Below are 27,143 nucleotides of genomic sequence, written 5' to 3'. Positions count from 1 at the left end.
GCCCATAAGAAAGCATTTGTTTATTCAATGCTTTCATGTGGGATTTTTCAAGACTATGGACATCCTCATGCAAAACGTGAGGACATCCAGCATCGTTTTGCGAAGTCAAACTCAGTGAAACTGTAAGAAGGAACCCTAGTGGCTGTCTGGCAGACAGACACTACAGACAGTCTCTAGCCTGCAATGTAAACATTGCTGTTTTTTTTTTAAAAACCGGAATGTTTTAGGTTGCAGGGTTAAGGAAACCGGGTCACTGCACCCAGACCATTTCAATGACCATTCTTCTTTTAAGCGAAAGAGCCAAGACCTGGTAATCTTAAAGAACGTCTGACTCACCAGCAGAATTGGAACCCGAAGGACTCCAGGTTAGAAGTCAAGAATAAATCTATTAAGACACAAATCTGAGTAGTGCTCTAATATTATGCAACAAATAAGCAAGCAAAAAATAAATAAATTAACGCTAGTCAGTAGAAATAAAAAAATAGGTTTGCTCTGCTTAATTTAAAAATATATACACGCCCGGATAGGAAGATCCATATACTTTAGAAGAATTTAAACCATAGTAGTTCTGCACAAGGGCTTTAATGTCTGTATGCACCATGAAATTATCAAAGAACACAATTTGAGTGCATTAGCTATTATTTATCCTAGGAAGTAACGCTCACAGCACAGAAGTGTTTTAAATGGAAATATCAAATGCACATCCAGATGTTTCCACGCTGATAAAAGGGACCTTTTTGGATGTAAAATATTCAGCAACGTCCCTCTGGGAGTCTTGTTTCTCTGTCCACAAATTTTAATAAACAAAATCCAGGAAGGTTATGGTGAGGCTTGGCTAGATGATTTGGTCAGAGGGTCAGTGCTGCCTTCTCTAGGATTAACTTGGCAATGCTGGTAAGGGCTGGGTAGGCTGCACTATTGGGAAACTCCTGGATAAAGTCTTTACCCTCCTCCGCGCTTTTGCTCAGAAGTGGATCAATTGGGACACATCCTGTAAAACGGAAACATGATGTTTAATTAGAAAGAAGCTTCCCTGGAGAAAGTAACTACACAGTACATGAAGTCTTCATGTGTCATTTAAGCATCTACTTCCGAAAAAAAAAAAAAAAATGTCAGTGCTGTCTTCTTGCATTAGAAGTACATACAGAAGAGGCAACGGATTTCTTCTCCTTAAATATATAAAGAGAGGTCCTATAAAACAACATTGTTTATTGTGCATTAGGATGAGAGATGCCACAAACCTGCAGTCTCACTGCTCAATTCTCTGTTATGCAAAAAACAAAGTGACAGTCTAAGCACCAAAACAATTTTAGCTTAATGGAAACACAAGTACCTCACACTAACTTTACCTACCTTACCTTTACTTCCCCTGTCGAGAGACAGACACTCTATACGTTCCTAAAAAGAGTCTATATTTTACACTACTTACTGTATTGAATTTAGATGTTATCTTGTGGTATGTTAATTGCCTGATGGACACTGCAGGGTCTCCCATGATTAAAGATCTATTAACAGAGCAGGAGATAAGAACTTCTGAAGTAAACACACAGTGCTGTAAGATCAGTTGTGTGACCAACAGCCAGGGAACGTTTGACAGGCACTGCAAAAACAAAGTGATTTAACTCCTGCATGGCAGAGAATTAAGCATTGACATTGCAGGGCGATAATTTATAAACCAAAAACTATTGCATTAAGCTAAAGCTGTTTTGATGCTTAGTGTGCCCCTCTGTCCGTTATCACCAGAGAACTGAATCCATGGTCTCATTAACCGTGGAACATAAGTACATATATCTCCATCACTCCAGGGAATAAAACACTAGCAATTTCAGAATTACGAAAAAAAAATCTAAATGAACAAAAATAACACAAAACACACATATGCAGGCAACTATGGTGTATGATTTGTTTTGTTTTTTTGTAAATATATTTTTATTGAGCATAATTTTAATTCTTTTTTGTTTTAGACAAAATACTTTTAAAAGAAAGAAACCGCTGTGCGGACTCGCAGGTCCTTCCAGGGTTTAGCAACCCCTGATTTGGTCCACTCTACTATTCGCTGGATATGAGTAGCTCTATAGTAACCCCTAAAGTCTGGGAGGGCGAGCCCTCCTTTTTCTTTCGGGTGCGTAAGTACATCATGTTTGATTCTCGCTTTCATATTCTGACAGGCAAACCTGAGGGCCATGGCTCTGAGGGAGGTGAAGAAGGCCTCCAGGATGGCGCTGGGGATGGCCTGGAACAGCTACAACACCTGCGGTAATATATTCATTTTAAGAACTCCAACCCTACCGAACCACGAGAGTCGCACCTGCTCCCAGTCCCTGAGGTCCTTCTGGATTGTGTTCAACAGCGGTTGAAAGTTGGCCGCGTATAGCTGGGTGAGATCTTTCATGATCTTCGTCCCCAGATATCGTATAGAGGTGTCTGACCACTGGAACGGGAGGTCTTGTTTCAGTGTCATCGCCTCGCGAGCCGGTAATGATACTTTAAGTATCGTGGACTTAGAGTAGTTTATCTTGAAGTTTGAGATACACTCTTCGTTTCTAAACAGGCAATACAGAACTCAAAGCATCGTTCCCTTGCTTTCCCACCCAACTCACCCCCCCCCCAAAGCGATTTCCGAGCAAAAGTTCAAGGTCCCATCGTTTGGCAGCTGACCCCCCTCTGTTCCCCCCAACCCAGTGTGCACCCCAAGGGTCACTTTGGTGCGTGAGACAGTCGTGTGTGAATCGTGTGCATGTGGGGCCAAGTGCCCAGGCGTGTATGGTTATAGTTACGTGTTCCAGATGTCCCGACATGTCCTCAGGATCGCCTGGCACAGCTAGCGGGTCACCCTGGCTGGCCTCACTGTGTCTATCCGGGTTCTGGGTCGTCGTTGTGGCTGACCTCTTTGCGGCATTGGCGGGCTGTTGTAGAAGTCCAGCGGGTCCGCCCACCTCAGGTGAAGTGGGGGCAGTTGGAGTTCCTCCATGAGGTCCTGTAGATCCTGTGCCGTGCGCACCTGTCTGGGGCCATTTGTTGTGTTGGCTATCAGGTCTGTCGGGAAGGTCCACCTGTATCGTATCTTCTGGGTGACCAGTGCTCTAGTGAGTGGTTTTAAAGCTCTGCGGTACCCTAGTGTCGCTGGGCAGAGGTCTGGGAAGAGCTGAAGCGTTCCGCCGTTGTGCACAATCTCTTTGTTGCGGGCCTCATGCAGGATCTCTTCCTTCAATGCGTAGGATTCCACGCAGCAGATGACGTCCCGCGGAGGGGCGTCCGGCGGGCCTTTGGGTCTCAACGCTCTGTGGGCCCTGACAAATGCTATGGGGGTCTCCACGGGGCGTCCCAGGAGGCCGTTGAATACGGCTGTAAGCAAGTGTATCAGTTGGGCCGGGGTTTCCTCCCCTTCCAAAAGGCCACGTATCTTTAAGTTGTTTCTGCGGCCCCTATTGTCCAGGTCCTCTAAGTGCCGTGCCATAGCCTGCATTTGGGTCATTTGGTGAGCTTGAGTCACTGCTTGAGCCGTCTGCGTCGCCGTTAGGTTGTCGTAGTCAGCCTCAAGTTGGGCCATGCGGTCCGCCATACCTTGAATGTCTGCCCTCATCAATTGAAGATCCGTCCTGATGGAGGTCTGAAGGGCTGTGGTAGCAGTTGTCAGGTCTGCCTGAGTTGGTAATGCCTTCAGTAGGCTAAGCCAGTCCGCCGGGGGGGTAGCCATGTGGTCTTCCCTCTCTGGGGAGTATGAGCCAGGAGTGGAGGCTTCAGACTGCGTGTAGGCCTCAGACGCCGCCTGGGAGTTCGGGTCCGGCGTCGCGGCCAAGAATTGCCGCATGGAGGCATGCACGGTCGCCTGGCGTGACCCCAAGGGCTTAGGGGTGCTCCCGGGTTTGGAGTGTTTCCCCATCGCAGTTTGATGTGGCTGCTTTCACACGATATGCGGGTGAGGTCGGAGGAGTTGTTTGTTTATGCGGCCATTCCGTTCCGCCGCTAGGCCACGCCCCGTATGATTTGTTTTAGTAAAAAAAAAACAACAAAAAAACATTCATGCAACATGTAAAATAAAAATACTAAAATAATAAAATCAGAGTGATGAAGTGAGTGAGGCTTTATCACAGTGCTTTTCAATCGGTGTGTAGTGGCACACTTGTATAGCTCAGTGCCACCAATACACAGATTTGAGGGCAGCAATAGGTTAACCCCTTAAGGACACATGACATGTCAGGATTCCCTTTTATTCCAGAAGTTTGGTCCTTAAGGGGTTAAATGCAGTCCTTAAAATGTGTTCTTGTCAATTTGCCTAGGAGCATGCATACTGCTCTAGTAAGGCTTCAAGTAAATGTAATATTTCTACACTGATGGTGAAGGTTAAACGAAAACAGTAATCTACCAATGGCATTTTCTTTCATTAATGTCCGCCTTGGTCCAAACAAGGCTGGGAACCATTGTGCTATCAGACGCATGGTTATAATTTAGATGGAGTGTATCTTTACCCAGTGTTATACCTCGTTACAGACTGGGAGGATGCCTCTTATCATGGGGAAGCCAAGAGGTCAGACTGTGTATCTGATAGATCAACGTTGGCAAGTTTTTCTCTGTATTCCTTATTTCAGCTATTCGTATTTATTTCAGTTTCGATTACCTAGAAAGGGCACGCCAGCGTACTTCGCCAATTCCTCACCGCCACCCTTGGAAAAGATGTTACTGCATTCCTAGAATGATACACAGACAATTCTCACTATTACTGTGAAACACGACGATGTGGCAGATTACCCTCATCGAACACTTTACTGATGTGAATACATTAAGAATTTGATTTAAAAATAAATAACCATCATATTGCCTAATTGTGTTCCAGAGACTGTTGACAAACAGGTGTTTGAGCAATGTTTCTAAAGCCTGTATCATTGATATGAGAGAGATCCCTTAAAGAAGGATACAAATAGCGAACTCAAGAAAAACTAATATTGTATTATTGAAACTAAGAAACCGCCTCATGGGTATTCATTTCTAACGCTTAGATGGGCAGGGTTAATATATATATATATAACACATAAAGGCTACAATACAAGCTATCTTAATTTTCATGATAAATAATGGTAAACATGTTCCTTTAAAGGTAATTGGAAGACTGATTAGGAAGAAAGCTTCTCACTCCTACCTAGAAACTGTAGCACGATTAAATAGGAAGATGGCTTACCGAGCAGTATGGACAAACAAATCCACTCATGTTTTCCACTATGCCAATCACTGCCAAGCCGGTCTTCTTGCAAAATGTCAGCTCCCGTCTAACATCTCCAACAGACACAGCCTGTAAAATGAAACATTTCATTTGATCAGCAATACCTTCACAATATCACATCGGCTATTGTAGAAAATGTAAGATACTGGAAACAGGGTGAGTAAACCCCTTTTTTATTTCCATTTAGGGGGCCCTGACCCCAAGTAGTGAGTAGAACTTGATGGTGCTAGGAATACAGGTTTGAATTTGTAATGGTAATACTTACTAAAGGTCAGTCTGGTTGTTTGTTTATTTTAACTGAATGAGCACATCTCACTTGGGACCAAACGGTGTCAGCTTTAAAATCAGTGATCCATACATACAAATACTATAAAAAGGATCAGGTCCTTCCTGAATAATTGTGGCAATTCCTGAAGAAGGAGACAGCTTTCAAAGGCAGCAGACAAGAGAGCTGCAGCTTTTGCAAGCTGTTTTTAGATATACTCAAATGAAAAAATGCATAATTAAATGCACGCATGTTTTCATTTAGGTATATCTACTAAATATATATCTTGGTAAAAAAAAAAATTGTTTCCATTGGAGTTATTTCTTTACTAGATTTGAAGAAAAAGTGGGTTAAAGGAGGCAGTAAGTTTTTAAGCTCTGTGAGAAGATGAACGAGTTAAGAGTTTGAACGTTTGCAATTCAGTTTACTGAACAAACCTCTGATTATACAGTGAAATTACAAAGTGTATCATTTGAAACATTTACAGACAAGACAGCACCTGTGGTGTGGTGACCATAACGGCACCCATAGGTTTGAAGGGGCGTAGGGCTTGCACGGTAGTAATGTGTTCGTCTGATGTTCCTGGAGGTGTGTCGACAATGAGAAAATCTAGCTCACCCCATGCCACATCGTTGATAAACTGATTTATCATTGCTGTTAGGAAGGAGAAGATAGGTTTCATATACTGTAACTGTGATACCAACAAAGAGAACCCAGATTGTACTCATTTTGTGTGGATAGACAAAAAAAAAAATATCCTTTGCTATTCCTATTCGAAATACAAACTGACTTTACTCATGTCTCCCGTCTGCTTTCACAATCGATTCCCTTGAGTGAAACAAAAAAAAATGGCTACAAAATTCTCCAAATTTTAAGGGTCACTGCTGGAAAAAAATGCAAGTGGCTAATTCTGCTCTGTGCAGCAATAATTACGAGTTCTTAGGTTGGTCTTTCTGAGCCAAGGCTCTTAAATTAGTCCTGCTGGAACTTTGTGGTTTTGATAATTTTATAAAAGGTTCTATGCCTCCCATAATTGCTACATGAATACAAAAATGATTGAGTCATACATTTTCTTTTAGAGTCTACAAAATATTACCCTCTGTTGGATGGTCATATAGTTCAGGTCATCCAGAACCTAAATGTACATAAAAATGCACACCGACTTTTAATCAACACACTAACCTTACTGTCTCCTTTACATACCGTTCTTTTTAGGGCCCCTCCATACCACTGCATCATCTTGACCATCTAACAAGAAGCCAATGGACATCAGAGAAATGGTCTTTTCTTGATCTACATACACGGGTACCCAGCCACTGTCACACTGATGGACCTCTTTACCCACAGCATTAAGCATGCGCGGAATGCTAGGTCCACACAGGTCCACATCAAGAATTCCAACCTGCAAAAATGGACACAGTGAGACAGTACTCAAGCACCAGCAGATTGTTCGCCTTTTGGGAAATGTATGGTAGAACTTTAAGTAGAAACTTCAAATAAATTTTCTCCTGGACTAAATTAATTATTTGAAGCAAGTTAAAAAAAGAGTTACTCCAACCATCATAATCATTGCAGCCCGCTGTAGTGGTTACCATGGTAGCCGTATCTTTCCACCATTCTTGGTAATGATGCAAACCACTTTACAACTGAGCGCAGAGTCTCGTAAGCTGGATGTCGATCCCACCAGCCATTCATAGGTTGAGAGTGTCACCTGATCGCTCTCAGCCAACGAACGACATTCTGAACATATGCAAAGAATTAATATTAGCCAGCCTGGTTAATGACGCTGCCGGAGGTGAAGTTACACCAGCACATACAGGCTCCATGTACCATGACCACTTTAAGAAACATTTCTTCCCCTTGTATTATATATTGCATTGTAATCAGATTTCTTATACGGTTTCCTTACATCTCCTTGGCAAACCTCTCTTCTATTCACCAACTTTCTTCCAATTTGTGTCAACATTTACCTACAACTTGCATTTCCACTCACCCTTTTCCCTGCATGACGCAGAGCCAGAGCAATCTGGGTAGATAAGGTGCTCTTCCCAACACCTCCTTTCCCTGACATCACCAGAATAATGTGGCGGACATTTGCAAGATTTCCATTTTCTGAAACAAGATATCAACAATGCAATAAGTTACAATACCAACTTCAAACCAACATACTAAACAATACAAAGATACATGATCTCCAAAATGGGAAACTCTCAAATGGCCATCAGTCAATACCGGACTCATAAAAGTGTAAGACTCAAAAAAGTGTATCCCAAGATAAGGGGAGAATCAGAAATGGGATGGCTGCTTACGGAAGAACAAAAAACATATTGCTAAACCTTTATTGTCACATCCCCTTAGGGAAAAACGCAAAAAAGAAAGAAAAGAAATTCATAACGTGAAGGAGTAAATAACGACACAAATTGTGATAAAGAAAAAAAAACAAATAATAGATATGTAGTAAGACTGAAGCTATAGAAGTGTAGTTGTGGTGCACTAAAGATTGACCACTAAGAAAATGATACAGCCAAGGAATCTCTCAGTAGTGCAGAGCTACAGATACAGGGATACTGTATCAATTATCCTATAATGCCTTGGAATTAACACCCACAATTCCCTTTTTGTCTTTACTATGTAAGTTTGGAATCCAGACCAGATTCCTTTTGGGTTGAGCACCCTACCCAACACAAGCTATTTGCCGATACGGCTATTTACCAACACAAGCTATTTGCCGATACGGCTATTTACCAACACAGGCTATTTGCCGATACGCCTATTTACCAACACAGGCTATTTGCCGATACGGCTATTTACCAACACAAGCTATTTGCCGATACGCCTATTTACCAACACAGGCTATTTGCCGATACGCCTATTTACCAACACAGGCTATTTGCCGATACGCCTATTTACCAACACAGGCTATTTGCCGATACGGCCATTTACCAACACAGGCTATTTGCCGATACGGCCATTTACCAACACAGGCTATTTGCCGATACGGCTATTTACCAACACAAGCTATTTGCCGATACGGCTATTTACCAACACAGGCTATTTGCCGATACGGCTATTTACCAACACAGGCTATTTGCCGATACGGCTATTTACCAACACAAGCTATTTGCCGATACGGCTATTTACCAACACAAGCTATTTGCCGATACGGCTATTTACCAACACAGGCTATTTGCCGATACGCCTATTTACCAACACAGGCTATTTGCCGATACACCTATTTACCAACACAGGCTATTTGCCGATACGGCCATTTACCAACACAGGCTATTTGCCGATACGGCCATTTACCAACACAGGCTATTTGCCGATACGGCTATTTACCAACACAAGCTATTTGCCGATACGGCTATTTACCAACACAGGCTATTTGCCGATACGGCTATTTACCATCACAGGCTATTTGCCGATACGGCTATTTACCAACACAAGCTATTTGCCGATACGGCTATTTACCAACACAAGCTATTTGCCGATACGGCTATTTACCAACACAGGCTATTTGCCGATACGCCTATTTACCAACACAGGCTATTTGCCGATACACCTATTTACCAACACAGGCTATTTGCCGATACGGCCATTTACCAACACAGGCTATTTGCCGATACGGCCAGTTACCAACACAGGCTATTTGCCGATACGGCTATTTACCAACACAAGCTATTTGCCGATACGGCTATTTACCAACACAGGCTATTTGCCGATACGGCTATTTACCAACACAGGCTATTTGCCGATACGGCTATTTACCAACACAAGCTATTTGCCGATACGGCTATTTACCAACACAGGCTATTTGCCGATACGGCTATTTACCAACACAAGCTATTTGCCGATACGGCTATTTACCAACACAAGCTATTTGCCGATACGGCTATTTACCAACACAGGCTATTTGCCGATACGGCCATTTACCAACACAGGCTATTTGCCGATACGGCCATTTACCAACACAGGCTATTTGCCGATACGGCCATTTACCAACACAGGCTATTTGCCGATACGCCTACTTACCAACACAGGCTATTTGCCGATACACCTATTTACCAACATAGGCTATTTGCCGATACACCTATTTACCAACATAGGCTATTTGCCGATAGGGCCATTTACCAACACAGGCTATTTGCCGATACGGCTATTTACTAACACAGGCTATTTGCTGATACGACTATTTACTAACATAAACTATTTGCCAATACAGCCATTTACGAACTTATGGGAAATTAATTGTTTTACCTATGCAATGCCTAGTGAATATTTCCTAGACATACAGACCTATAAATAAATATATACATTAACCTTTGGATGTATTGCATAATGAGACGTGGATTTAATAACATATATTATCCTCTATCTACAAATATCTGGACAGGTCTTTCTTGATAGTTCTGTGGTTGTAAGACGACAGGGGAATAGAGGTGAAGCGCTAATTAAAGTCCCACAGTTGTAATTAGTACATTTGGATATAACTTGCCTAACTCTCGCCTGCAGTACCAGAGGAGGGGACTTGTCATAGATACAGGTAAATAAAGGGTTACAAAAAACTATTTTTCTTAGTTTAATCTTTCTGCAGGGGTTAAAAGCAAGAATTGTTTCCTGCCTGCAATCCGTTCCAAGCACAGACTCCCTTTTTTGTCTCACAGGCCAAGCTAACCCTGCATAGTTTAGAGAAGACGTTCTAGACATGCGCAGTAGACTTACAGCAATGCGTAATGTTATATGAATAACGATACTTTTTGCACTGAAAGTTCAATGATTGGTTGATTTTGTCTTCTGTTGTATACACCCCTAAGAAAATGGTGTTTCATATAATACGATGCACACGCATTAAAAAGCTACTACTTTCTTGAACTTCATAATGACTGGCGTAGATTAATTGTTCATTACATAGAGACAAAGGAAAGCAGAATGGGCGATTGCATAAGTCCATGGCAGCGTAAGGGTTTCAGACCCTGTAAAATGTTGCAGCCTAACACAAACTTGGGCTATTTACTAACATAGGCTATTTGCAGATACAGCTATTTACCAACATAGGCTATTTGCCGATACGGATGTTTACTAACAAAGGCTATTTGCAGATACGGCTATTTACTAACATGGGCTATTTGCCGATACGGATGTTTACGACCATAGGCTATTTGCCGATACGGCTAATTACTAGCATGGGCTATTTGCAGATACGGCTATTTACTAACATAGGATATTTGCCAATATGGCTGTTTACTAACACGGGCTGTAACGGAACGTCCTCTTCCCAGTTAACCCAACCGGTTACCTCCCGTTAGTTCCCTTCCTTCAGTCAATCAGGAACTATTACATGGTTAGGGGACTTAGCTCTATGCGCTCCCAGGCAGAGATGACACTCAGCCCTGGAAGCTCTTGGTCGTTACAAGGACTTCTCTCCGTTGCATCCCCTGCAAGATAGAACTGCAGACACAGGGGTTAAATCTTCTGAATCCCCTGCAAGCTGGAACAGCAGACACAGGGGTTAAATCTTCCCTCCAGTAAAAGGACGACACACAGTTCTGGAGGTTTAAACACTGACTTCTCACCATTTTTATTGAACACAGGCTTGTTTTATGCACAGTCCCCCACAGGGGGTCTCCATAACACACATTACACTTCCCTTAGTGCTAGGCAGGAGGGGGCAGGGTTACAGATAGCCATCTCCCGCCCTGGGAGATATCAAACAGTACACAGGGATACACATTAAACCATATTACATTCATGGGGGGGTTACACTTTGGGGCTTGACGCCCCTAGAAGGGAAGGGGTTACAGGGTTGAAACCAACATAGCTATCCCATCTGGGATCCCTGCAAAAAGCAGGGCGATCGGATGCACAGAGCCTGAGATGTCAGCGTTTAAAGTCTGGGGCTCGAGGCTCTGTACATCCCCGAAAATTAGTTCCATGGCATTGCTTGGTCTAGTGCGGCGAATTCAAACTTCTAAACCTAAACCAAGCAACAACCAATCAGCTGAAAGGGCGCGAACCAAATCGAGCCAGTCAGTGTTCAGGGGAGGAAGGAGTTTCGCCGTCCAATCCGAAGAAAGGGTGCGAAATTCGGCTGCACCAATCAGTGCTAGGGGAGGAGAGGGGTTTGCCACCCAATCAGAGAAAAAGGGCGCGAAACCCGGTTGCACCAATCCGCTGAAAGGCGCAAAACCAATTTGCCTCAATCAGCGCCCAGGGACGAGAGGGGTTTCGCCACCCAATCCGAAGAAAGGGCGCGAAACCCCGTTTGAACAAGCGCTCCTTCTCCGATTGGACATCTGCGCCCGCAGCAACCAATCAGCGCTCACTCGTGCCGACCAACAAGGAGAATGGCATGAATCCAGTTTGAATGGGTGCTCTCTCTACCATAGGTCAGCACTTCCATGCAGCCAGCGATATCCCCCGGAGAGAGCGTTCTCCTGGGCAGCTATAAGCCTCGTTAGCAAAGTGTGAACATTCTAACCACACATTCTAAATGGAGTATCGTGGTGGTCCAGCACACGGAGCACCCTCGCGTGGCTGAAAAGTAAAATGCATTGTAAAAAATACAAGGGGAAACATATTCAACAAGGGAAAATCATAACAATATACATTGGGGACACAAAATACAAGTCAAACACATGGGCTTATATAGTAGGCATGGTACTTAGTGGCTGTATCCCGCCACACGGTCTATTTGCCGATGCGGATATTTACTAACATAGGCTATATGCCAATACGGCTATTTACTAACATGGGTTATTTGCAGATACAGTTTATTGCAGATACGGGCTATTTGCCGATACGGACTATTTACTAGCATGGGCTATTTGCCGATATGGATTATTTACTAGCATGGGCTATTTGCCAATACGTACTATTTACTAACATGGGCCATTTGCCAATACGTACTATTTACTAACATGGGCCATTTGCCAATACGTACTATTTACTAACATGGGCTATTTGCCGATACGTACTATTTGCCGATACGGACTATTTACTAACATGGGCTATTTGCCGATACGGACTATTTACTAACATGGGCTATTTGCCGATACGTACTATTTACTAACATGGGCTATTTGCCGATACGGGCTATTTACTAACATGGGCTATTTGCCGATACGGGCTATTTACTAACATGGGCTATTTGCCGATACGGGCTATTTACTAACATGGGCTATTTGCCGATACGGGCTATTTACTAACATGGGCTATTTGCTGATACGGACTAAATACTAACATAGGCGATTTGCTGATACGGCCTATTTACTAGCATGGGCTATTTGCTGATACGGACTATTTACTAGCATGGGCTGTTTGCCGATATGGATTATTTACTAGCATGGGCTATTTGCCAATACGTACGATTTACTAACATGGGCGATTTGCCGATACGGACTATTTACTAACATGGGCTATTTGCCGATACGGACTATTTACTAACATGGGCTATTTGCCGATACGGACTATTTACTAACATGGGCTATTTGCCGATACAGACTATTTACTAACATGGGCTATTTGCCGATACAGACTATTTACTAACATGGGCTATTTGCTGATATGGGCTATTTAGTAACATGGGCTATTTACCGATACGGCTATTTACGAATATGTGAATACAAAGTGAATTCCAAATTCCAGGCTGAAAGTGGCAGGCTGCAGACATTGCCCAAGCCAGCCATGTTTGCAGTTCAGGTATTATTTTAGCTGACAATGTGAATCTCGCATTGTGGCCGAGCTATTCACTAAACTCCGAATTGCTGCGAAGTGAAATCCAAATGGCAAAATTTAGTCTAAAAATAGTAAAAAATGAGAATATTGGGAATTCCCCTAATCCAGGCTTCCCCAAGCTCCAGCCCTCCAGATATTGCTGAACTACAACTCCCATGATTCTCAGCCTACCTATTTAATTCCTAGAATCATGGGAGTTGTAGTTCAGCAACATCTGGAGGGCCGGAGTTTGGGAAGCCTGGCCTACATGTTATCGCACTCCGGTGTCCAGCTTAGTAAATAGGCGCAGTGATCGCGATATCTCCCTCCCTGAGTGCAAACCGAGAGGATCCCACTCTCACCCTGTGTGGACTCCATGCTGGAACATTCACTTCCGTATATAATCCCTGACAGGAGAACTGACCAATCACCGACAGTCATAACAGTTACGTTGCATGTCCTTTCGTCCAATAACAAACCGCTATTTCAAGGGGCGGTAGGGTAAGTGGCCAATCAGAGTCAACTTACGTGACGTCACGCCCCTGCAATACAAGGCAATGATTTCTCTGCGCTGAGAACGGCCGCGTCTCGCCAATCAGAATCAGCGGATGAACGCCCGGCCACGCCCTGACCTTTGATGGGCGTGGATGCCGGCCAGTGAAAACGAAGCGTTTGCCGATTGGCGTGTCTTTTCGCCCAATCGGCATGGTGAGGCGGGGCTTGCCGCTCGTCAGAGGGCAGAGTCTGGTTCAGGGGTTATTGTTGACGATTGCGGCTGCGGGCAGGGCAGGTAGGTGCCGGGCGGGTGTGAGGGGATCCTGGGGGCCCCTGGGCTGGCTAGGGCCCAGCAGGGGGCGAGGCCGGGTGGGCTGGCCGGACACCTCCCACGGGGCTCTATGGAGGGCCAGCTAAGGGCCACACAACGCCGGGAACCGCTATCCCATAATAACAGCAGGGGGGCGGGACACTATAGACCGGGTCCTGTACCCCCACACTGCCGGGGGGGGGGGGGGGGGGGGGGCACACAAGATGGGGGGATTGCCAACAGGTGGGGGGAGGTCATTGCCAGGTGGGGGGGTTTGGGACATTGCCAACAGGTGGGGGTCATGACAGTATAGGGGGATTGGGGCATTGCCAACAGGTGGGGGTCATGACAGTATAGGGGGATTGGGGCATTGCCAACAGGTGGGGGTCATGACAGTATAGGGGGATTGGGACATTGCCAACAGGTGGGGGTCATGACAGTATAGGGGGATTGGGGCATTGCCAACAGGTGGGGGTCATGACAGTATAGGGGGATTGGGGCATTGCCAACAGGTGGGGGTCATGACAGTATAGGGGGATTGGGGCATTGCCAACAGGTGGGGGGAGGTCATTGCCAGGTGGGGGGGTTTGGGACATTGCCAACAGGTGGGGGTCATGACAGTATAGGGGGATTGGGGCATTGCCAACAGGTGGGGGTCATGACAGTATAGGGGGATTGGGGCATTGCCAACAGGTGGGGGTCATGACAGTATAGGGGGATTGGGGCATTGCCAACAGGTGGGGGTCATGACAGTATAGGGGGATTGGGGCATTGCCAACAGGTGGGGGTCATGACAGTATAGGGGGATTGGGGCATTGCCAACAGGTGGGGGTCATGACAGTATAGGGGGATTGGGACATTGCCAACAGGTGGGGGTCATGACAGTATAGGGGGATTGGGGCATTGCCAACAGGTGGGGGTCATGACAGTATAGGGGGATTGGGGCATTGCCAACAGGTGGGGGTCATGACAGTATAGGGGGATTGGGGCATTGCCAACAGGTGGGGGGAGGTCATTGCCAGGTGGGGGGGTTTGGGACATTGCCAACAGGTGGGGGGAGGTCATTGCCAGGTGGGGGGGTTTGGGACATTGCCAACAGGTGGGGGTCATGACAGTATAGGGGGATTGGGGGCATTGCCTATGGGGGGGGGGGGGTCATAACACAGTATAGGGGCATTGCCAACAGGTGGGGGTCATAACACAGTATAGGGGGATTGGGGCATTGCCAACAGGTGGGGGGTCATAACACTGGATTGGGGCATTGCCAACAGGTGGGGTCATTACACAAGATAGGGGGGGTTGGGGCATTGCCAACAGGTGGGGGGGTCATAACACGGGATTGGGGCATTGCCAAAAGGTGGGGTCATTACACAGGAAAGGGGGGTTGGGGCATTGCCAATAGGGGGGTTGGGGCATTGCCAACAGGTGGGGGGTCATAACACGGGATTGGGGCATTGCCAAAAGGAGGGGTCATTACACAGGAAAGGGGGGTTGGGGCATTGCCAATAGGGGGGTTGGGGCATTGCCAATAGGGGGGTTGGGGCATTGCCAACAGGTGGGGGGTCATAACACGGGATTGGGGCATTGCCAACAGGTGGGGTCATTACACAGGAAAGGGGGGTTGGGGCATTGCCAACAGGTGGGGGGGCTGTCTTGATAACACCGGATTGGGGTATTGCCAACAGGTGGTGAGTTATAACACAGGGTAAAGGGATTGTGGTGTTGCCAACAGGTGGGGGTAATAACCAAGGATAGGGTCTAGCACAGTCATTCTTATCCCCCAAACTGCATCCCATGCTATTTCTCTTGGTCTCCAGTTATGTTTATCTGGCCACATGCAACTGCACACAAATTTTTTTTTTTTTACTGTTGCCTTGCCTTTAGCATTACTGTTGAGAAGGGTATAATTAAGGTGTAGTATGAAATAAAATGATTTGTCAAAACATTGTTTGTAAGTTAATGTCGGTCTAAGCAAATGTTAATAATCGCTGGTCTAGCACAAATCGTGCTTTAGATTCTTTATATTTAAGGCCAGTTATTTCTTCTTCTTAGCTGTGGATTTACCTTTCAATCTGTGGCGTTTTCAATATCCTCTCTTTTAGGGGAACGACTTTTCCGGACAGCTATGGAGGTTATGTGAAATGAAGAAATTCTGAGGCAAGGTTTTAAAATTGCAGCAATTGGCAGGGGCGTTCAGTTTGTTTCCAAGGTAACTTCTCCACTTTTAGAATGTTCCCTAGAATTACTTCTTATCCATGACCCTTCTGTATTTCAAAGTATCCCCTCTTTCACCCCGTGTTGTAAAAAACAGAAATTGGTACGAGACAATATTATTTCTTCCAAAGTGTGTTAAGTCTAATCATTTATTTTTTGTAGCCTTGTATTTCGTCACAAAAAATGGCGCGCCGTCCACGCAACAGCCGAGCCTGGCGTTTTGTGCTAAGTGGAGTGCGTAGAGACCAGGATGCCAGGCCACCTGTTTTACCAGCAGGGGAAGAGTCTTGGGGTTATGATTCTGATGGACAGGTGAGTGGTGAATAAGAGTGTTAAAACATGTCATCAAAATGTAGATTGTGGTAAATTGCAAGGAAACTGTTGTGTATTGTATATATGTAGTTTAAAAGGACACTGTAGCAATGAATCCACTGCAGCACAATGTGGTTACCTAGAGTGTTCTAGAGCCATTTCCTGTTTAAGTGTCCAACTGTTTAAAAGTGGTTTGACAAACCAAGGCAATGAAAGTGCTCCCTCTTCAGCTGCATTAAAATTTCTCTATTATCATTGTCCAATCTGCAGAGTGATTGGCTGAAAGCAGGTTATGGTATTTTAAGCTTATCAATATTGGCGGTAATTCTTGAACAGTCAGTCGAGCTGAAGATAGGGTGGTCTCCTGGTGAGATGGAAAGACCTTATTTTTGGCAAACCACATCTAAACATTTTTTGTGTAAAACCTGGGAGTGGTGCTTTGAGATTCTAGGTAACGTAACTACACTAGGCTGTAACTGTTATACAGTGAGTTTAACCCCTTAAGGACACATGACGTGTGACATGTCATGATTCTCTTTTATTCCAGAAGTTTGGTCCTTAAGGGGTTAAAACTAAGACAAACATTACCCTGAAAAACATAATCCAGTTATACTGACTGATATTTCAGCAACAGCCCTTTGAGACATTGTGTGCCCTAATTGTTGCTGGCTAGACATGTTTTAACAAGATACAGTGGAACCTCGGAACTCAAACTTAATCTGTTCCAGAAGGCTGTTCGAGAACCGAATCAACATTTCCCATAGGAATTAATGTAAAATTGATTAATCCGTTCCAGACCCCCCAAAATTACAGCATTTTGCATGGGCAGACATGGAATACAGCATTCAACGGTGTTGCAGTTCCAAAGATATAAAAGTGATAAATGATTATTTTAGCAATGTATTGTTTGGAGTCATAAAGCCACAGTGTGGGATATAATATTTTGTACGGATAGCCACATTTTTATATTTACTTTACATATTGCCGTTTATAATTGTCCCCTGGTAACTCCCTACCGTACTCCAGACCTGTGACACTATTAGTTAAGTACATAAAGAGATGGCCCTTACAAACGCACCCTTTTCTGACTTGAAAATGAGACATGGCTCTTTGTTGTATGTTTGGGTACCGAAGATTGTTCGCGTACCGAGACATTTTTTTTTTTTTTTAACTCAACATTTTTGTTCAACTTCTGAATTATACAAGAACGTGAGCATGCGAGTTCCGAGGTTCCACTGTAGTTAGATAAGATTTGAAAGGCTTTATTTGGGGACTCTGTGAGATCTAAACGCATGTAACCAGAAGTGAGAACTTTATGAAAGTTGATGTACTGCTAAGCAAATGCTTACATTAACGTGTAAGTATTACACAGTAGCATAAACCCAAGCATGTGCAATGCAAAATAAAATGTAGCAAATAAAGCCTTACCCATTATCACCACTCAGTGGTACCTCGGTTTACAAACGCCTCAGTTAACATAATTTTCAGTTTACAAATGAAAATCCATTGAAAATGTCTCGGTTTACGATTTTTTTTTATATAGCGCTGCCCTGTGCATGCTGGAGTCTGTGGGTAGCACGTGGCGTTGCGTGTGGAGATGTTTTTGCAGCGGTTTTGGGATTTTTTAAAAACTTTTTTGGGGTGCATTTCTCAATCGGTGGAAAGGTAGGGAGCAGAGCTTTGTCGTTTGCATGCCTTTTACTGTGTGTTTTGCATTGTGGGTTGGTTTCTATGCTAGTTCATTTTGACTTTTTTTTTTTTTCTTTTTTTTGACCTCCGGAACATATTAATTGGTTTTCAGTGCATTCCTATGGGAAACCACGTTTCAGTTTACAAACCTTTTGCAGTAAGAAAGGTCATTTTAAATTCGTAAACAGAGGTACCACCGTAGATGCAAAACTTTTCCAAGGACCAGACAGACTGTGAATGGTGGCCTATCTAACTCTGCTGCAGTTTGGATTTGATGTAAATAACCAGTCTGAATCTTTTTTAACCCCTTAAGGACACAAGACATGTGTGACATGTCATGATTCCCTTTTATTCCAGAAGTTTGGTCCTTAAGGGGTTAAATCCTGTGGGTTTTTTTGGGTGTTTTTTTTTTTTGTTTGTTTTTTTATGTAAAGACTTATTCTTGACTTTTGTAATCTTTAATATTTGCCACTAGATGAAGGCTTCATACTTAAACTAATCAGAAAAGTTGTTATGCTAACCGCTATATAAGAAATAGTTTTGTTATATTCAATTAGAAGTGCAAAGATAACAATGAAAATATTGCAAGGTGAACTATGTCCGTTTAATAGATTAATCACTCATGTTTGGAGAACAACATAAAGGTGCTCCTTGTATATAGATTAGCATAAGAACAATTGGATTCATGTTGTTCTGAACTTTGTATGTTTTATTTTAGAACTAAAAAGTGATTGTCTCTGCAGACAAGCACTTGGATTAATGGAACTCATTTACTAAAAATGTCAACATTACGCGAATACATGCTGAATAACCTTTGGACTATAATATCCCTAAAATAGAAAACTGTATTTCTTCAAAAACATTTTTATTAAGAGAGAATCCGGTTTATTTATTTTACATCATCCACCCATCTGTGCTGTATCTTTTGTAGACCCATCACAGCTGCTGCTGAGCATCCAGCGTGTGGAGGTCTCGGCCCATATGAAGAAATATACTGGCCATTTTGTACACACAAAGACCTTAGAAATGCAGCTTCCTATACGTGTTCCCAGATAGGAAAATAAAATCCACAAGGTGGATTGGACAGATGCCCCAAAGCAAAAAGTTTAATGCTTTCAACGCGAACACAGCAGATCGTGTTGCATGAGGAAAACCTATAAAAATGAAGTTCTTTCCTTTCCCAATATTTGTCAGGCACCAAAAAAAATCTAATTGTTTGTGTATCAAATATGTGATGCTGGTAGTCTTGGATTCCCCCCTCGCCCCCCCCCCCCCAAAACAACATAGTAGTGAATTAGTTAAGTCAATAGCAATGTTGTCTAACCAACAGAGGTAAAGGTTTTAAATGAGTCTCTCTTCACAGCACAGTAACAGTGATTCAGACAGTGATATACTCCAGCTGCCTCCATCCATACCCAGCGCTGTACCGGTAACTGGGGAGTCTTATTGTGGATGCGACAGTCAAAATGATGCGTACTGCTCCAGCTTACTCACTTTTCACCAAATGAAAAGCTGCCAGTGTGGAGAGGAGGATGAAGGTAAGCTCCCAACATGTCTACATATTGTGTCCTAAAGGCTTGATAACCCTTCTTATCTTTTCCTTATTTCTGTTTTTTGCTTGCAGATTTTGATTGGGTGTGGGATGACTGCAGTAAATCCACAGCCACACTCTTGAGCTGCGATAACCGCAAAGTAAGCTTCCACATGGAGTACAGCTGCGGAACAGCTGCCATACGTGGAAACAAAGTGCTGTCTGATGGTCAACACTTTTGGGAGATCAAGATGACTTCTCCAGTCTATGGCACTGACATGGTATGGGAATGTATGACATCCTCATTCATTGCACCAGTTCACGTCACCCTAAACAAACATCACGTGTGAAACTACTGCTGTTCTTGCAGAGATGCACAAGACGAGGGTTAGAATTTGTGGTGGCTTGGGTGTAAGGGCACTTTTGAAAAGTGTCCCGTCTGAGTGTAGACCTCAGACATGCTCAGTCTTATTCTAGAATTTAGTTAAGAGGTAATCAATTAAAGCTAGCTTAACTGGTTATACAGAGTGTGTTTTTCTTTTACCAGCAGGTAACCGAGCCTTTCACATGGCTATTCAAAGGTTATGAGTTCAATCCTTGCTTGGTTATGAGTTCAATCCGTGGCTTCAATTGTCTCCCACTAATTCATGTTGCTAAATTTAACATCCATTATAGTCTATTGTAATTGTCCTTATCTGTATTTATATTGTAAAATGCCTTGTATGTATTTTTAGTTTTTGAATACTGAACAATAGCACAATCTGCTGGCTCAGATGTATTCCTGTATATTAAACTCAACTAGTGATGTCCGAAATTGGTTCTAGCTGCAGAGTGCAGACTGATCACGTCTAAGGCTTGTTTTCAGACTTGCTATGTCCCACCTGGTGGACATATTGAGTTGTCTGGTGTTTTTGGTTTTTTGGGGGGTGGTGGGGTGTCGACAGCATTGTAAATTAGGTGGTTCCTAATTGACCTCCACCTATTGTATAGAGATGCACATTATGTCTAAGTAGGTAGATTGTATATTGGCGTTTGTCTGCCAAAAGGTGTTTCATCAATACCAGCAGCACTATTAAAGCATGTCTGCCAGAATATGCCAGGATTTCAAGGCTTCCTTTTTAGTTTTAATTTTGAATAATGCCTAAATGTATACTTGGTTAAAAAAAAACAACAAAAAAACCTAATTTTAAGTGTGAGAGGTGTGAAGCATATTTCAAATTTAATTTATTTAAAACCTTTTATCATCCTATTCAATCATCTGAAAAATGAGGAACCTATGAGAACGCAATGCTACTAGCGAGAAGCCTGTAAGGTCCCTCTGTTCATTCCTCTTCCCTTTTGTTTGCAGTCAGCGAAGTGAAAATTACAAACTTGGTAGCGGAGGCTTTCCCACCTTGCAGTTGAGTTGTAGTACTGTGTTATGGGAAAACCTGTTTCCATGGTTTAATTATTCTACCGCATTGGGGATAAGCAAATACTTAACTGCTCCATTAATGTCTTTAACGATGGCTGACCATGCTGGCTGTAGCCTCTGACGCACTTTTTTTTTTTTCTTTTTTCAGATGGTCGGCATTGGGACTTCAGATGTGAACCTGGATAAATACCGGCACACCTTTTGTAGCCTATTGGGTAAAGATGCAGAGAGCTGGGGGCTGTCTTACACAGGTAGGTGTAGTATTACATAATCTCAATAGTTAATTTCCTTTCCTCTGCCTACAGCCGAGACCAAACCCAGGCAGCCATTAGGCAAGTGCAGCCAGTATTTTATTTAAGGGGCTTGTCTAAGCCTTAAAGCTTGCATGGGGCCCTGTGGTTTCTAGTTACGCCTCTGCAGCCACACACAATCCCACTAGTAGCCCCCGTAAACAGCCCACATTCATAGGTATCCTACACGATACCACAAACTACTCCTGAACATACAACGTACAATATAATAGCTCATATACGCACAAATACGATACAAAGCAACTGCAGAATACGGCAACATGCACACCTCAATTTAAATAAATAGGACCGGCGCACTACGAGACATCACAATCCTATATCGGCACAGTGCTGCTGAAAGGTTGCCTACTCCGGTTATAGGGTCAGGAACACAAACCTGTATTCCTGACCTTATAGTGTTTAAACCACTTAGGTGGCTTACCCCCCTTAAAAGGTAAAAACTTACCTTTTTTTTTCAGCGCCGCACGATCTACCTCCTTGGCTGACATCACAACTGATCTAAATTTTCAACAGAAAAAGCATTTGATTGGGTGAGATCAAGGTCTGTCCAATCAGCATCTCCTCATAATGATGCATTGAATGAATGCATCTCTATGGGGAAAGTTCAGTGTCTCCATGCAGAGAGTGGAGATGCTGAATGTCAGTGCTACACTGACCCAGAAAGCACCTCTAGAGGCATTCAGATGAGTAGCCACTAGAGGTGTCCTGGATACTAATGTAATTAAAGGCAGTGTTAACTTCAAAAAGCCTGCAGGGGCAGACTAGACACCAGAACACCACTTACCATTTTTGCTGTGCTTGAAAATGTTGCATTAGTGATAGCTCTGTACTCTTTAAGCCAGTGGTTCTACCCAGTGTGTTGTAAGGACAAACTTAAAATGATTGTTTTAGGCAGCATTGGATGCTGACTGTAAATATTTGAAACCGCTGACAAACTTATGTTGTCTAACCATTTATCTTTTAGGGTTACTCCAGCACAAGGGTGACAAGAACAGCTTCTCAACACGTTTTGGCCAAGGTTCAATAATTGGGGTTCATCTGGATACGTGGCATGGAGTCCTTACTTTCTACAAAAATAGGAAGTGCATTGGTAAGCATTGACTTTTTCTGTGTTTAGGTGGCTGACTTTACAGCCCGTTATGCCATAAAACCACTTCGGCAGAACTGAGTGGTAAACATCCGGTACACGTGGTCATACAGGAACTGGCTGGGATATCCAAGCCAATCATAGATCTGTCACTTGCCTGGGATATGTTAATGGGATACTCCTGGCTTGAGATGATTCCTCCTGTTTAAAGTATCGTGTGGATAACACTTTTTCAAATAAATAATGCAAAAAAAATCTATACAAAATACACAAATAAAATCCGTGTTCCTTTATGCAAATCTAAGGAGTCCCTCTGTGAGGTGCATGGCATCACAGAGCTCTTGCTAAATGTTGCCTCTCTCGTATGATGGCAAGTAAGTAGGTGCAGTTGTTGCAGGTGCCCATATGAACATCAATGCATGTACAATTACCATGGGATTTTAAAAGGCGGTCTTTTTTCCTTATGAAACTAATCAATTCTATAGTTTTATTTAACTTCAAAAAAACTACTTCCAACTTGTATATGCATGTAATGTGTGTGGGTTTTATTATTTATTTTTTCCTATTTCTGCTTCCTCTTCCTTACCCCAGACCAGTCATGTTCTCCCTAATAACCTGTGCTGGTAAAACTAGGTGAATTTAAGTTGGAAAGAATTAGACTGGCCAACTCCAAACTCCCATCACAGGGAGAAATGTAGGGAAAGGTGGTAAAGCTAAGTGAATCTTGCCTTTGGTATCTTGCATAAAAACTGTTTTTTTTAGCTTCACTTTATTTTTCTTGTTGGATCCTGTTCTGCCTGTTAAAAGGTTCAGTAATCTGCATATCCTCTAGACAAATTTTTATTTATGACTGGATATTCTTCGGCTAATAATGGCATTCGCCCACTCACATACAATGTTATTGGGTCGATGCAATTACGGGTGGGGTATTCTGAGCTACTGATGGAAGTAGTTTTATCAGGCACCTATACCTTTAAAATTCACGAGTGTTTATTCTTTTGATAATTGTCTAATGCAGATCTTCAGTTATGAGGTGTGGGGAGATGTTTACTTTTTATTTATTTTTCTCTTCCAGGCGTTGCTGCTACTCAGTTGAGGAACAAGAAGCTATTCCCAATGGTGTGCTCCACCGCAGCGAAGAGTAGTATGAAAGTGATCCGGTCGTGCTGCTGCCGCACCTCTCTGCAATACTTGTGCTGTGCCCGTTTGCGCCAACTTCTTCCTGATTGTGTTGACTCTTTGGAAGCCCTGCCTCTGCCCCCAGGTCTCAAACAAGTCCTTGGCAACAAGCTAGGATGGGTTCTTCAGATGGGGACCAGCCAGCAATACAAAGATGACACCCAGGCTACCGCGTCCTGCGGGAGTGATTCGGACAGCAACTGCCCACCAAGGCCAGAGGACTGTCAACGCAAACGTTGCCGCAGGATTTAATGAATCTTGATGGAGTTAGAGGTTCTAATCACAGTGCCTCTTTCTCCACCTGGCTGTACCATCACACAATGAACTTCTGGAAGGACACACATGGGGATAAAAGGTATTTCCTTATGTGTAACAAACAAGAAGCCGATCAGGATATAAAGGACAGAAGCAAGAACACGAGATGGGTATTTATGCCATTGTGTTCCTATAACTGAAAATGACGGTTTTAAAAAAAAAAGACAATGGAAATTACCGGAGTATGTTTCTGACTTGGGATTAATACAAACCCGATCGCTTTACAAAGGACAGACGTTTTAACACTTGCCATGGAAACCACCGTACATTAATGTCTTAAAGGGAAATAACAGAGAAATATAAAAACTGCACCTGTAGGAAAGCACACTTGTAACAAATATTTTACAGGTTTCCATACCAAGTCACTGTTTGAACTGTGTGATTGTCTCCATCTCCCCTTTTCCAGAGCAAGAGCCGGTTGTTCAGCCCACTTGCTAAAATAATGTAAAAGAAGCATGTATACCATTGTGCTCCAACTGGGGGCTGATCCAGCCACCTGCCAGATGTCATGATATGAAAATGACATTTGAAGGGGTGCATTCATAGGTGCTTGATGTGGCACTCCCTGTACATACACTGCAGTTTGCCATGTATATGGTGGAGAACTTTTAGATAGGGCTCTGTGTGAAGTGTTTTTATTTTTTATGTCTTGAGAGAAAGCATACCATGTGATCCGTTATCATACGATTTTGAGTTTGCTAGCAGTTTTGTTTTAATTATACTTTGGCTGACATGTTTTGATTCCGGTTTTATTATACAGAAGCCTTTTTGGTATTGTTACAAAATGTCTTTATATACTGGTGCAGTTTGTTTACTTTTTAACCTTTTTGGTTTTTCTTTTTTCCTCTTGAGAGCTTTATTTCACCACTTTGTTCAGTGTCGGCTGACCTTTGGTACTTCACCTGTTATTGACGTTTACTTGGAGACTCAGACAACTTAGCCACAACAGCTGTAATGCCAAAGCTCGGCTCCCCCAGAGATTGGCAAGCCAGCGTTTACTCTGCTCAGACGGACCATTCTCTTAATGATTTAACAACCTCTCATGCTGAGCTGAATCAGAACTCAGTCTAAGCTGTTGCAGGTAAACATGCATTCGGCTATAAAATAACTTGTCGATTCTTGATTTTAGTCAGGAATTGTGGGAAGTGACAAGGAAACTGCATATTCAAAGCCAAAGTGGCCAAACTGAAAAAAATCTCCAATTCTACTACTCTGGCCTATTTAATTAGCAATTGCCTTTTTTTGGTCAGATTAATTTAACTGGAAATTGTAAACAATGGTCTGTGATCCCCATTTTTCATAGACTTCTTGCTGGTTCCCAAGAAAACTAAACTATGCATTATGAGTTTAGAACAGGCCAGTAGTCTGAGTCTTCTCTTTTCATGACACCATATAACTGTGTACAAGGCTTAGTGCCCAGTCTCATGTAGTTAATTAGTACATGGAGGAACTTTATGTATAGTATAAAATATATAAAGACGGTATGGATGCAGGTGCATACACACAATGCTTGGAAAAGAAGAAATCATATGTTATAGCTTCAGAGATCCTGGGTGTGATGTGCTTAGTGACCACTTTGGTCAGACTGGACACTCCAAGTACCATAGAAAAATACTTCACAGCAAAACAAAGTGCTCGAGAATTTCTTACAAGATTATTTACTAAACCATAGCTCGGAATTCACGTAAGAATTGCACATCAGCCGTCCAGCAGAACTGTGGAAATTACATTGAACCGAATTTACAGACAGACTGCTGATTCTGTAAAATGACCTGTGTATGTGTGTGTGGTTATCATTTTTTTGTTTCTGGGTTTGTCATTCAGTTGCATCCAGATCGTCTGAAACATGGTCTAAATTCAGTGTAATTCACAACTGTATTCCAAAATCCGGACCTTGGTAAATCTCTAACAATATTTGAGTTTTGGAGTCCTAATATCACTAAAAGATCCTGAATTATTTTTGATCATTTGGAGTATGGGCATTCAGGCTTCAGTGATTTAGCCATGTGCGGTTTCTTTTGTAACCGTTGGATACTTTCTAAAGCTGTGGAAAAGGGATAGATTTTATGGATTTCTGTTAAATGCTGTAAAAGATATCACATGTTCATCAAAGTGACTTGTTTGTGTGCAAGGAAATGAACATCTGTAACCTGCAATAAAAGGGATGCTGTTGTGGAACACACTTCTGTGGCTTTTTTTTTATTGTCAAAGAAACTCAATCCAAACAGTTTGCTAGTTCAGAATATTCCAGCACAAAACGGTACCAATGGATGTAGTTTAGAATAGCTGGATCTGCTAGCTATGACCTCCTGATGCAATTTGTTTTTGCTCAGCACGTCTTGAACTCTGACCTGTGTTTCTTAAAGTGGTCAATATGTAACTAGGACTGATTTCACATTGCCATTCAAATTCCAGAGAGATGCATCTTGGGAACTATAGGAAACATTCTCTTACTGACCCACACCCAGTTCAGCAATCATGTGATATGCAAACACAGCTCTGAGACTGGATAGTTATAGACCATTGTTCTTTGTCTTTAATGTGGCTCTATGTTCTGTGGCTTGTTCTAGCATACACTGACAGTGGTACTGTCAGAGAAACAAACTCTCTGCCTGCTAAACACAATCCTCTTCAAATAAGCTTATACATTTATTCAATAAAATAAAAAAAATGCAATTTGTTGCAATAAAAATCTAGAATCACCCACATTTTATTTGTAAGGGGGAGGGGAATATGTCCACTTCTCCTTTAAGAGAGGCCTACCATAAAGTCATTCAGTCACTGATTCCAAAACTTGACCTGTTTACTTGATAGGCTTAAAGGAAAACTATAGTACTGGGAAAACTTTATTTTTTTTTCTAGCACTAGAGCTCCCTTAAGTCCACCCATTTCCTCCCCTGTGCTGGAGGGGTTAAAAACGCCTTCATCACTTATCCGATTCCAGTGCATATGTCCCTTGATCTTGGTTCAGGCATTGGGTAGACATAACACACGTGGTGCTATCAAAAACTGCAGTAATTAAAATTGCAGGGTTAAGGGGCCTTTGACACTGCACCCAGACCACTTAAATGACCTGAAGTGGCATGGGTG

The 27,143-nt window shown here is 42.9% G+C and overlaps 2 protein-coding genes across 4 annotated transcripts; one reads left to right on the top strand and one right to left on the bottom strand.

Annotated features, from left to right (window-relative positions):
* Positions 1–566: 566 nt before the first annotated feature.
* Positions 567–13,743, bottom strand: NUBP2 (NUBP iron-sulfur cluster assembly factor 2, cytosolic). The gene is made up of 7 exons (XM_063430640.1): positions 13,559–13,743; positions 7,477–7,595; positions 6,687–6,885; positions 5,983–6,137; positions 5,177–5,287; positions 4,619–4,688; positions 567–991 (listed from the first exon to the last, which is right to left on the bottom strand). Exons 1-7 carry the CDS (start codon positions 13,635–13,637, stop codon positions 849–851), a joined length of 876 nt encoding a protein of 291 aa, XP_063286710.1. The 5' UTR covers positions 13,638–13,743; the 3' UTR covers positions 567–848.
* Positions 13,744–13,904: 161 nt separating this feature from the next.
* Positions 13,905–26,231, top strand: SPSB3 (splA/ryanodine receptor domain and SOCS box containing 3). Of its 3 annotated transcripts, XM_063430638.1 has the most exons (8): positions 13,905–13,986; positions 16,104–16,210; positions 16,378–16,527; positions 19,580–19,754; positions 19,841–20,028; positions 21,310–21,412; positions 22,437–22,562; positions 23,635–26,231. In XM_063430638.1, exons 3-8 carry the CDS (start codon positions 16,399–16,401, stop codon positions 23,988–23,990), a joined length of 1,077 nt encoding a protein of 358 aa, XP_063286708.1. In that variant the 5' UTR covers positions 13,905–13,986; positions 16,104–16,210; positions 16,378–16,398; the 3' UTR covers positions 23,991–26,231. The 3 variants fall into 3 exon arrangements, with proteins under 3 accessions (XP_063286708.1, XP_063286709.1, XP_063286707.1); XM_063430639.1 differs by lacking the exon at positions 16,104–16,210; XM_063430637.1 differs by lacking the exon at positions 13,905–13,986 and having other exon boundaries at positions 15,982–16,210.
* The last annotated feature ends 912 nt before the right edge of the window (positions 26,232–27,143 follow it).

This window comes from Pelobates fuscus, chromosome 8, assembly GCF_036172605.1.
Source record: "Pelobates fuscus isolate aPelFus1 chromosome 8, aPelFus1.pri, whole genome shotgun sequence".
Lineage (NCBI taxonomy): Eukaryota > Metazoa > Chordata > Amphibia > Anura > Pelobatidae > Pelobates > Pelobates fuscus.
Note: the sequence above shows the minus strand (reverse complement) of the source record. Positions and strands in the feature narration are given on the sequence as shown.